This window comes from Rhizophagus irregularis, chromosome 26 (genome assembly GCF_026210795.1).
Source record: "Rhizophagus irregularis chromosome 26, complete sequence".
Lineage (NCBI taxonomy): Eukaryota > Fungi > Glomeromycota > Glomeromycetes > Glomerales > Glomeraceae > Rhizophagus > Rhizophagus irregularis.
Window position 1 is genome coordinate 2,572,891 of NC_089454.1, and position 12,082 is coordinate 2,584,972.

Below are 12,082 nucleotides of genomic sequence, written 5' to 3' on the forward strand. Positions count from 1 at the left end.
TAAAATTTATTTCTAATTTACAATATTAAGATTTTTATATTAAAATTAATCTATTATAAGGTCGAAATATAACATTTCAATTATTTTAAAAAATTTAGATATTATAATGAATTTGTAAGCGTATGAAGATTAATATAATTGTTTTAAAAAAAAGAGATAAAGAATTATATTTTTTTTGTCAATAACAATAGGCAGCAACAGGTTTTTTTTAATAATATTAAAATTATATTTTTTTTAATCAATAACAATAGGGAGAAATCATCATTTCAAGATATTCAGCCACAACCATTTGGTATTGAAGTTGCATCAAATCTTTTTAATAAACTATTAGGCACTTAAGTCATTAATTAATTGTTATAGTATTTAACAAATAATAAAGAATAAGAATATTTCTGTTTATAAAGCAAAAATCATATATTATAAAGATTATATTTTAAATAAAAAGAATCATTTTTTATCATAATTGGAAAAGTGCAATAAGGAAATTCATCTGGATGGTTCACAAAAATCTTTATTAATAAATTTTAATATAAGCTGATAGTTATTCTTGCGGCTGATCTATTCCATAATTATTAGTGGGTCATGTGGATGGCCAATTTGATCACTAATACAGTTCCGGTTAATGAAATTTTAATCAAATAGTACATTTTTGGCCAGCAGATCGATTACCGTAGCTATCCGAATGTGGATTTTTTTCAGTTAGACTGGATCTTCTTTTATTTAATAATATTTTTTTTTCGGCCTCTTTAGAATATATCTTTTTTTTTTAATATTTTTTTTTAATTTTAAAACCGAGTTTTTAATAATTTTTCTTTACAATTTTTTTAAAACTGAATTTTCAATATTTCTCATCTTGGTTTTTTTCTCTTTATAATAACTTATACAAATATGTTCTTATGTAATTTTTTATTTATTTTTAACATTTTTTTTTATGTACAGATATTATCGTTATTATTTATTTCGTCTTTTAGGCTTAGATCTAGATCAGTGATTGGACCTTTAACGTACAATTATTTTTTATTTTCTAGAATCCATAGAAACAATAAATTTCACTAAACTCAACCTAGGTACTCATTTACATTAACTTGCTTACTACATGGTTAATTTTAATAATAATATTAACAATTACTTTAATAATTCGTTTTTATAGATAAAAACAACTAAAGAAAAGGAAGAAAATTCACAGGTTAGACTGACGCACTAACACTGCAATCCTACAGTAAGTATGATTTTTATTTTAATTATTTTTTTTCTTTTTTTTCCGTTCTTACACCTCTTAGGTTTTGATCGGCGATACAATCAAAATAAAATATTTTTTTTATTGAATAAATATACTTTGTTTGATTTTTTTAGTTAGAATAAATATATTTTTTTCTTACTTAAGATAAAAAAAACATCTTAATATTATAAGGTCATAATTTATCTAAATATAATAAAACAAAAATAGTATATTGATTTAAACTCATTTAATCTTGTTGCAACGCAACAGGTTGCGGCTAGTTTATACTAAATAAATCATGTTTTTTATGCTATAATTCTTCTGCAGATGTTATCCGAGATATTTAAATCATTAAATCCTGATTCTATAAGAACCTGAGTTACATTTTCTTTATCCATCTTTAATTTTTTAAAATACTTTATTTTTTTGTAAGAAATAAATTTGAGAAAGAATTGGTGTTATTGGCGTTATTTGCATTACTTTATGTCAAAATTCATAATTTGAATGCACGGTATTTCAAATTAATATTTTATATGAAAAACTATATAAACTGAGTGAAAAGTACATGGAATTTTTCGTTAAAAGGGTTAAAGTCATTTTTTGATCAAATTTACTCATTATTACAATGAATTGGTTGGCACATCGGCTTTTTATCATTTCAGAAAATACAAAAGTCAAAAGCATTTCTTAAAGCTTCTTCCAGGTAATTCAACAAAGCTTATATTTAATTTAGGACTAACTGTTAATTGATTTTGTGGTAAAAATTTTTTCTGATATTAAAAATTTTTTACCTAATACCGTAAAAGCTTTGATATAATGTCAGCTAAACACATAATGCAGGCCAAAAATTGTCATAATTCTGGTAAGGTTTTGGATGCTTATGACATTTGATGATCGGGAATGTCGATCATCAAGTGATTCAAATCCGCCTATACAGTATGTTCAAACAAATTTTGAGCAAACCACAAAAATAAATTTATTTTTATTTTTCATATCTTTTGTTTGCATTAATTTATTTTTTTAAAAAAAGTGTTTATTTTCCTTTATAAGTTACTTTCTCTATCAATGCTAAAAGAAATTCAAAATAATATAGATTTTAAAAGAAAAAATTAAAGTAAGAAACAAAAAAACAAGAATAAATGTCGAAATTATTGATATAATAAAAAATTGTTATCATGATATTGGTTCAATCAATTGTAATCAAAATTACTAAGTGTAGGAATATTAAAGGATTCAGCCACAAGTATAAATAAAGGCATATAGCACTGCCACCCATTACAGCCTGATACATTGGCGCAAGTATACACAAATATTTAGATGCTTAGCTTAATGCATGTAGCACTGCCACCCATTACAGCCTTATATATTGGCGCAAGTATACACAAATATTTAGATGCTTAGCTTAATGCATGTAGCACTGCCACCCATTACAGCCTTATATATTGGCGCAAGTATACACAAATATTTAGATGCTTAGCTTAATGTTATTACGTAATACACAGGCTAAAGTTTTCATCAGCTATCTCTATATATTTGCCACATTCCCACATAACTTTACCTTAAATTACCAAAAAAAATATAATATTTATTTATTTATATTTTACAACTATACTTCTCATAAACCTCACAATCTCATAATCTCATAAACCTTACTTCATAAAATTCACAATGAACTTTTTACAAAATTTTTATATATGTAGTGTAAAAACTAATTTTTATCTGTCACAAAATGCAGGACTCATAAAAATTTATATATAAATTATGATACAATAAACTAAATATTGACTTAATTAGCATATTGAAGGTCACTTACTTACTATTACCTACACTAGTACTAGTAATTAAGCTTTGGCACCTATTAGAACATCCTTGAAACATTTTATTGTATTAGAAATATATAACATCATATCATTAATTCTTATTGACCAGTATAAAAGAGAAAAGACCATAAAAGTTAGAAGGAAGTCATCTAGTTCACATTAATAACCCAAATTATTGTATTCCTTGAACTCCAACAATATTATAAGATATGTCATTAAAACTTTATGAACAAGGTACCATATTTAAAGAAAGCACATAATATAGATTACCTTATATTCTTGATCAGCCTCCACCTTATCAAACAATAATACAGAAGATCTGCCAGAAATCAAACTTTGCAATAGAATCAATTAGCAAGTAATAATTATTAACACTAAAGAATAGAAAGTTAAAATAATAAATTTATATGGATTTTCTAATATACCTTCAGTCTTTGAAAATGATTAATTTTCTAATATTATAAAAAATTCTTTGATATTTATTATCAATTAAATTATATTCTATATCAGTATTTACAATCAATATCTAAAGAACAAAATTGATCAAATATATGAAACTATTAAATCCTATATATAAACAATAAAACAGGAACAAATTTAAATTGAACATTAATCTTGAATACTTTAAAGATGATTGATCGTAAAGATTTCTCATTATTACAACATATATAGTAACTAATTAGAATGGATGTTTGGTTACAGCATATAAAATCTATTCTAAATTTGCCAATTTTATAAGTACTGGAATATATTTAATGAATACACTTTTTTTTTAAAGCAAATTCGGAATTTTCAACTTATTCCGGATTTTTTCCAGTATTTTCTTAGAAGATTTTTTACATGCTGTTTGGCTAGTATATATGTGAAAGTCTTATCCTAAATATGGTATAGCAATTGAAATAACTATTAATTCTATCTGTATTGATATACATAAAAGGTGGAAAGTAGTATATGAATTAATATTATTATATTAAATGACTAATTATATTGTTTAAAGCTTATAATAATAATATTAGAATACTTGCTTGAAAAGCTAAAGTTCATTTCGACAAATTATCCTTTTTACATGCCTTTAATGACTATTTAATAGAGAGATTAATACAAGTATCTATTTTAACTAACCAGACTTTGATCAACCAAAACACATACAAAACTGGACTAAGAGCAGTGCTCACAAATCAGAAAAGATGGAAAGGAAGGAAAAGGCCAGAAATTACGATATATTTCTGAAGAAGGAGGCTCCTTTTATTTAGGAAATGCAAGATTAAGCTGGATGAAGTTACTAAAAATGAAATATCATTCTGCTAACCCACACTATTTAGATAATTAAATCCATCAAAATGCAAGATTATTAGCAAAGTTACTAAAATTTATTAAAAATAATTTTTAAAGATATTTAATCTTAACAAGTTTTTCATGCACCTGAATGGCTTAAATTCTTTCCCTACAACTTCACAATGATAATATAATTATTTTCAGAATCCTAATAAGTAATTTAAGTTTACATATAATAAACTTAATTAATGAAAAGTATTATTTGATTTTTCAGTTCACATAATATTGAAATTTAAAATTGACCTGAGGAATAATAAAAAAAATTATATATATGAAAAATGGAAATAAACTCAGAAAAAATAGTAGTATAAAAATCATGTCACCCAATTGGCCAACTTTTAAGAGTAATATTGATAGTAATATTAATTATATAATGATTATATTTATTAAGATAACCAAGAATTTTTTTCATCAGAATGCCTATTATACATGTAAGAATAAATTACAATTCTAAAATTTTGAAAGATTAGAAAGGTTTACCTGTTTAATTTTTTTTGAAGATATGTTAACTTTATATTCATTATCTAATAATTGGTGGGATGCAGATTTTGAGGGAATATTATCTCCAAAAGAAATAAGGAACTGCAATAGTTGGAAGGTGTTAAAAAGATTAGACCTAGAAAAATTCATTAATAATCCAGATTATATGATTATCTATGATTATATAGAGAAATATGGAGGACACTTTGCAAAAATTGTTAGAGTAAACTAAACAAAATATTATGAAGCCAGATTTTCTGAAGGATTCCTGATAATTTTTAGATTCCAGAAATTTTTTATGAATATGACATATTAGATTTCTGGGAAATTTTATAAGTACCAGAATCAGAATTTTCAATTTATTCTGGATTGTTCTGGTATTTTCTTAGAGATTATTGATTCCTGGTAAAACCGCACCAGGACCCTGGACATCTCTTATATAGGTCATAACTGACTTTTTGCCAAAAAAGGTCCAATTTGCTCTTTTTTCATTTTCATTTCTTGAAACGGGTAAACCAGATTCTACCAAAATAAATGCCAAAAAGACCATAAAAAATTAATAAGATTTTGTAAAGATTCCATTGACATGACAGCTAATTCATCAAAAGCCAAAAGAAGAAAAATTTTTAGATTCCAGAAATTTTTTATGAAATATGACATATTAGATTTCTGGAAAATTTTATAAGTACCAGAATCAGAATTTTCAATTTATTCTGGATTGTTCTGGTATTTTCTTAGAGATTTTTAATTCCTGGTAAAACCAGAGAGATTTTTAGATTCCAGAAATTTTTTATGAAATATAACATATTAGATTTCTGGGAAATTTTATAAGTACCAGAATATATTCATTCAGAATTTTCAATTTATTCTGGATTGTTCTGGTATTTTCTTAAAGATTTTTAAAGATTTTTATACACTGGACTTGGGTCAAAAATCCATAAATGTGAAATTTTTAATGAGGTTGTGAAATCAATTCATAAAAAGGGGGGTTTTCAAAGAGATCAAAAATCAATTTATTAGATATTTGAAGGAATGAATCATGTGTATAATTTTTTTAGCAAAAATATTTGGTACTATTAAATGTATCACTTATATCGGAAAATAATCTCTTGAGTAATCAACAGATGGAACATATTTAAAAGTGAACAATGCATTAAGATATTGCCATAAAAATGACTTAAAACTATGCCTAAATGCCTAATCTTAAGAAAGTAGATATACATTAAGGCTGCAAAATCCACATAACCTTGCCAAAATGTTACTTCAAAATAAATCACTTTGAAAATTAAGATCTTCTCATAACTTTCACATGTAATCCTAATTGCCAGAAATTACTGGGAATTATTATACCTACCAATCATTTTCTATTATTTTTTATATTATAAATTTTCTATTATTCTAACTATATAAATTGATCGCTCTTGATTAATATAAATTATATAAAATTGATTGATTTTCTAATTATATAGACTTATCAATGATCACCAATTCCAAAACCCTCAGGAAATTACATTAATATTCCCAAAACTTTGAAACTTTCAAAAATCATGCTTAATGATTACTAAGTAAAATTGTGTTTACAAATAATTAATCAATCATCATATTAATAATATTTATGCAAATTTAGAATCATATACATGATTTGGTCAAGCTTCATGTCGAACTCAAAAAGAATACAAGAATCAAAATCTGAAAACAATCGACCTAGTTGTTTCAAAAGTAAATTTGTAAAAATTTAATTTTTTTTTTAAAAAAAATTAACAAATTTAATCTAAATTTTTATTTTAATTTAAAAAATGTAACATGGCTTTTCCAGATACCATTAATAACTGGACATAAAAATGATAATCAAGCAGTTCATTAATAATATATTTACATTATTGATAAACTTACGTGCTTAGCTTGACGCTAGTCAAATTTAAATTTGATTTATATAAATATATTATTTATTATTAGTCAGAAGTCTCCGTTTTGTTAAATGTTAAAATAATAAAAAAAGGAGAATATTAAAGATTAGTCCAATGATTTTATTTGAATCATATCATTCATATCATTAATTACTGACTACTAGAATATGTTTTGTGGGTTATCAAATATTTAATAAAAAAACTATGTATATTAATAAATACGTGATTTAATAAACTTCTTTATAACAAACAAAGTTGCTGATAAAAACGTTAATGTGAAAAATAATTCATGCACACCACATGATTATCCTTCCAAAAGTTTACCAATATTTTTATTTTTATTATAAAGATAAATAAATGCTAGAATATAAAAAACTAGCCTGAAAAACTCAAACATGTGATCAATTTTCTAAAAAAGTTTGTTATAGACTATTATATTTTACTCTTACTACCTAACTCGCAAGTATTATTATTGAATAAAGATAAATAGATTTGGCCAAACTTGTATTAACGAGAAGAAGTAATCATGTTAATCAACAACTATATAGTAAACCCATATAGCATAGCATAAAAACTGAGGTTCTAATGGCCAATCCACAAAAATTTTATGTAATCCAATCCAGTTGTGATATATAATTTTGTAATGCTAACAGAAAAGTTATCATGGGATGATGCGCTGCAATAAAAAGAATTTTTTTGGTTTTTTTTAACCAAAATTTTATTTTTTTTTCTTTCCTTTTTTATAGTTTTGAAAACCGTATTTTATTTTTATAAAATCAGATTTTTTTTAAAAAAAATTTTTTTTGTTCTTTTCAGTTTGTTTTAACCTCTTCCTTCCGGTTTTTTTAAGACTGGAATATTTTATTAATAATATTTTAGTTTGACACTGCAATGCTATAGTGAGTGCCTTTTTTTCCATTTTATTCTCTTTTTTTTCTTTTACCAAAATTTCTTTTTTTTGCTTTACCTTTAAATTTGAATTAGTGAATCGAAATAAATACATTTTGGAATAAATAATAGAACTAAAAATTAAATTAATTATTTTTTTTTTATTTTTTTTCAAAAACGAATTAGTTTTTTTTGATTATTTTTATTATTATTATACATTTGTTGAATAGAAATAATAATAAAAAAGATTTTTTTTTTGCTTCTATTTTTTTTTTACATTTTCATCTTACTTTTAAATGTTTATTTTATATAATTAAAATTTTACTACAGCTTATACAGCTTATATTAAAGGATGGAAATAACAAAAAAATTATGATAAAAAAAATGAACAATAACAGAAAAAGGAAAAAGCTCATTATATAGAGCAGTATATTAATATAAATTAATCTGTTGCAACACGACAGGCTACAGCTAGTAGACTATCTAAATTTATAAGAGTAAAATCTAAAGTAAAATAAATGTTATTAAATTGTTCTATAGTTAATTTGATAACAAATTACATGAGATACATCCAAGTAATTTGACGTTGCAAATATAGCCAGCTTATAAGAGCACATGTTAAGGATCATGTATAGCCATCACACTAATGCTAAGCTTTGCTACAAATGCTTTTGGTGTGGATATGCTTTAACCTATTCTTACCAATAGTTAAATCGTAAACTATGATAAGCTATAAAAATAAAACAATTAAACATATTTGGTTAGAAATAATTTAATATTGTCAGAGTGTTAGAAGATTAGGTGAACTGAGCTCATCATCATCATCACAAGAAGCGTCTTCAACTTCTTCTTCAAAAGTCGCCATAAATTCCAAGAAATTGCTGAGACCGGCAACGCCATCAATTATCAAATCTCCTATTATCTCTAGACCAATAACACCTACCCTCCCTTTTTTTCGCAAAGTGCTAATGTCATTAATATGACTATCAATAATAATTACAATGGAGGATCAGATGAGTAAGAGGATTAAGATGTTTTTTTTTCATTAATATATTTTGTATCTGTGAAATGCTAAAATATATCTCACGTATTATTCGTTAATATCACTTGTAAATACACATGGTTAAAAAATTCAAAATAAAATTCTTTATTATAACTTTGTAAAGTAATACGCTGGTTGAAAATGAATAAAAAAATGATTGGAGTAGATCTCGATTAAAGGGAGGATTAAAGAAAACTGGTAAAGATAAAATAATAATAAAATGATTAAAAAAAATAAAAATAAAACATGCAACCCTATCTTTCATAAATACACAAACAAATATTCTATCAATAAAAATATCCAAAACTTTATCCTGATGATGCAATCAGTAGTACAGGTGTTCCTTTATCATTTCCCGCTTTAGGATCAAAATTTATAGCTACAGCATAAGCTGTTATTTTAAGATTGCTTCCTGGAGTGAAACAGTATTTTATCCTTTCAGTATTGCGATAATCATGGAATTCTTTAGTGATATTGTGTTTATAAAAGTTATTTTCAACCATTTGTTCTGACAAAAATGTCTGTAGTTGATACACTTCCGCTGGGTACTCATCATCATCATAGTATGTATTCACTCCGGTATGCAAATCTCCCCCTTGAATGTATGCTGTATCAGATGAACAGGAAAGTTTATTATAATCAATACTAGTCCATGTTCTGACATATAGATTTTCTATACAAAGTGCCTGATGATTTCCATTAGCATCATTATAATCAATACATACTTCTTCCTTTTTACATGATTTATTAAAAGTGATGAGTTTACCATCAGGATGTTGACAATGAACAATTATTTTTCTCAATTTGTTACAATATGAATCAAGGAGTACATCGTTCCCATCTTTACACTCGACAAATTGAAGTCGCTTATTCAAATGTCCACGGCGACTCAGAGACTGCTGATTTGGTGGTCCATACTTTTCCAATTGAGCATGGTGACTAGTCAATTTTGATGATACCTCTAGAAATGCTCCTATGGTTATAGTTGTGATCGCAATTAAAAAGAAAGCGTATATACACAATTTAGCAAACATGCTCTACTTGTGCTTTGAGTTGTTTTTGTAGAAGGCTGTAAATGTAGGATCACACTATTGACTATTTATACACTCTTATTACACATGTGTATATATATATCAATATGATATAGGCTAGTTATTTGTGCAAATCTTATTCTTTGTTAAGCTTTATTTTAAAATAATTTTTCCCATTATCGGGAATGATGATCACCGGTGACTGAAATTATGATGATCGACCAGCATTAAAAAAATATAGTGCCAGTAAAAATTGATAATTCCGGCCAATGGTGATGATCATCCCCGGGGATTTGAAGTAAAAAACTATTCTAAATGTCATTTTGAAATTTGAAATTCTTTCTGTGATTTTGAGATCAGAAATAAATCTTATTATTTACATTTTGTCTTAGATTCATAAAGAGTTTTGGTGCACCTAATTTCAGAAATCGTTTACTATCTGCTGCAGGTTGACTATTTATGGTCGTCAGACTAACCGTGAAAATAAGTGTTTTTGCCTTATGTAATTTCCAATTAAGAAAACTATGGAATAAAATTAAAAATTATCGGGATTTTGACTTTTCTGGAATTCGTAATACACCCTCATTCATGTAATTTTTAATGATTTTAAAAAATTTTATCCGTTATTTCTGTAAAAATGAGTCTTTCACAGATCCATTCTCGGAAAATGTAAATAGTTCGATAAATTCCGTAATATAAAGTTATTAATTCTGGAAATATAGGCCTTTTACGGAAGAAAGATAATATAAAAAACAGATCGACGGTATCATATGACTGATATGTGCACCATTTTTACTTAATTTACGTATAGTATAGTTTGTGCCATGTAAACGTTTGTATCATGTGATCATCAATTAATAGTGATGGCGTTATGAAGCTCCGTACCAATAAAAAATCCAGGATCAACATTATTTTTCCATCCACAAAAAGTGAAGCTATGGATCTATTATCACTCTCCCATATCATAGTCGATGTACTATATATACATTTCTACTTTTAAAATCGCAACTCACCACACCTACATTAAGTCCAAGAAAGCAACTAACTTTCTAATTTGGAAACTCATATTTTGGATCATCAAAACCTGCGACATTCGCCTAACTTTAATTAAAGTCAAAGCACATACCAACGACACGTTTAATGACAAAGCAATCACCTGGCCAAATCAGGTGATAATATCAACTTCTCTGATTCTTTGTTAGGCCTAATTAAATGGAATGACTTAAACGTCATCGATCAAAACACTAGAAGTTAGAGTAATACTGTTATACAGGCAAAATTTTTTAACTCGTTGCTCAATAATTCATCCCTCAAACCTGTTGAACAACATATACTGAATGGACATATTGATTGGACCTTCATACAACAATGGATGCGTTACAACCCTACTAACTCACCTACCAGTGAATCACTATACAAAAAACAAGGTTCTCGGATCAAGAAATCAAATTTTATTCACCCTACCCTGGATATCTTACAAAGAAATTATCCGAAGTTATATTCCACAAACATGTTACTATGCAAAGAATGTGAGACACACACGGCTACAAATTCACACTTAGGCATATGCCCGAAACATATCAATTTTAATGAACTAACACAAATCTCGGCTATTTTACATTTAGGACTGGTTTCACTTTCGACCTTAGATCGCGAATAGACGCGTCTCCATTATTCAAAATGGACCGTTCTACCTACTTATTCACCACTTGATCCCAACAGAATTATTATTTTATTTTATTTTATTTCTAAAAGAGTGGTTATCGGAGTCTAATACAAAAATTATCGTATGTAATACAGAAAAAACAAATGCAATCTATGTAGTTAAAAATCGATGTTCATCCCAGCAGTGCCAGGACCTCACCCTTCGATGGTAACTATTTTAACAGTAAAACTGCGCTACTGAAAAAATTAAAATAACAACAACCCAGGAGACCGAAGACTACCAGATCCGTATTTTTCTTTCACCTGGAGACGTTACCTGTAAATACTGTAAGAGGTTAATGATTCACACTATTTTAAATTGTTTGGTAAAGGGGATAAATTTAACCGTTTAAATTCTAGTGGGTATAATTTGACTCGAAATATGATAAATCAAATTTTGTTTGAAGGTCCAGCAATCGTCGAGTAAGCTTCCGAGAAATCAATAGCTGGGCATAATCTTTTTGATGAATGTGTAAAGAAATGTGAGTCAAAGTTATAGTTATTGTTGGCGGTAGTGTTTGGATCCGAATCCGGTTTGACCCGGGTCAATCCGGATAAAGTGCGATTATCCGGGTAAAAACCGCGGTTTTATCCAGATTTCGTCGGATTTTATCCGGATTGCAGATTTCGGATAAACTGTTGTATTTCATGAACTA

At 26.5% G+C, this 12,082-nt stretch overlaps 2 protein-coding genes across 2 annotated transcripts; one reads left to right on the top strand and one right to left on the bottom strand.

Annotated features, from left to right (window-relative positions):
* Window positions 1-4,876: 4,876 nt before the first annotated feature.
* OCT59_017742 (uncharacterized protein) lies at window positions 4,877-5,086 on the top strand (the record flags this gene model as incomplete). Its single annotated transcript, XM_066137682.1, has 1 exon — window positions 4,877-5,086. One exon carries the CDS (start codon window positions 4,877-4,879, stop codon window positions 5,084-5,086), a length of 210 nt encoding a protein of 69 aa, XP_066004235.1.
* Window positions 5,087-8,999: 3,913 nt separating this feature from the next.
* Window positions 9,000-9,725, bottom strand: OCT59_017743 (uncharacterized protein; the record flags this gene model as incomplete). The annotated part of the gene is made up of 1 exon (XM_025324718.2): window positions 9,000-9,725. One exon carries the CDS (start codon window positions 9,723-9,725, stop codon window positions 9,000-9,002), a length of 726 nt encoding a protein of 241 aa, XP_025184862.2.
* Between the last annotated feature and the right edge of the window lie 2,357 nt (window positions 9,726-12,082).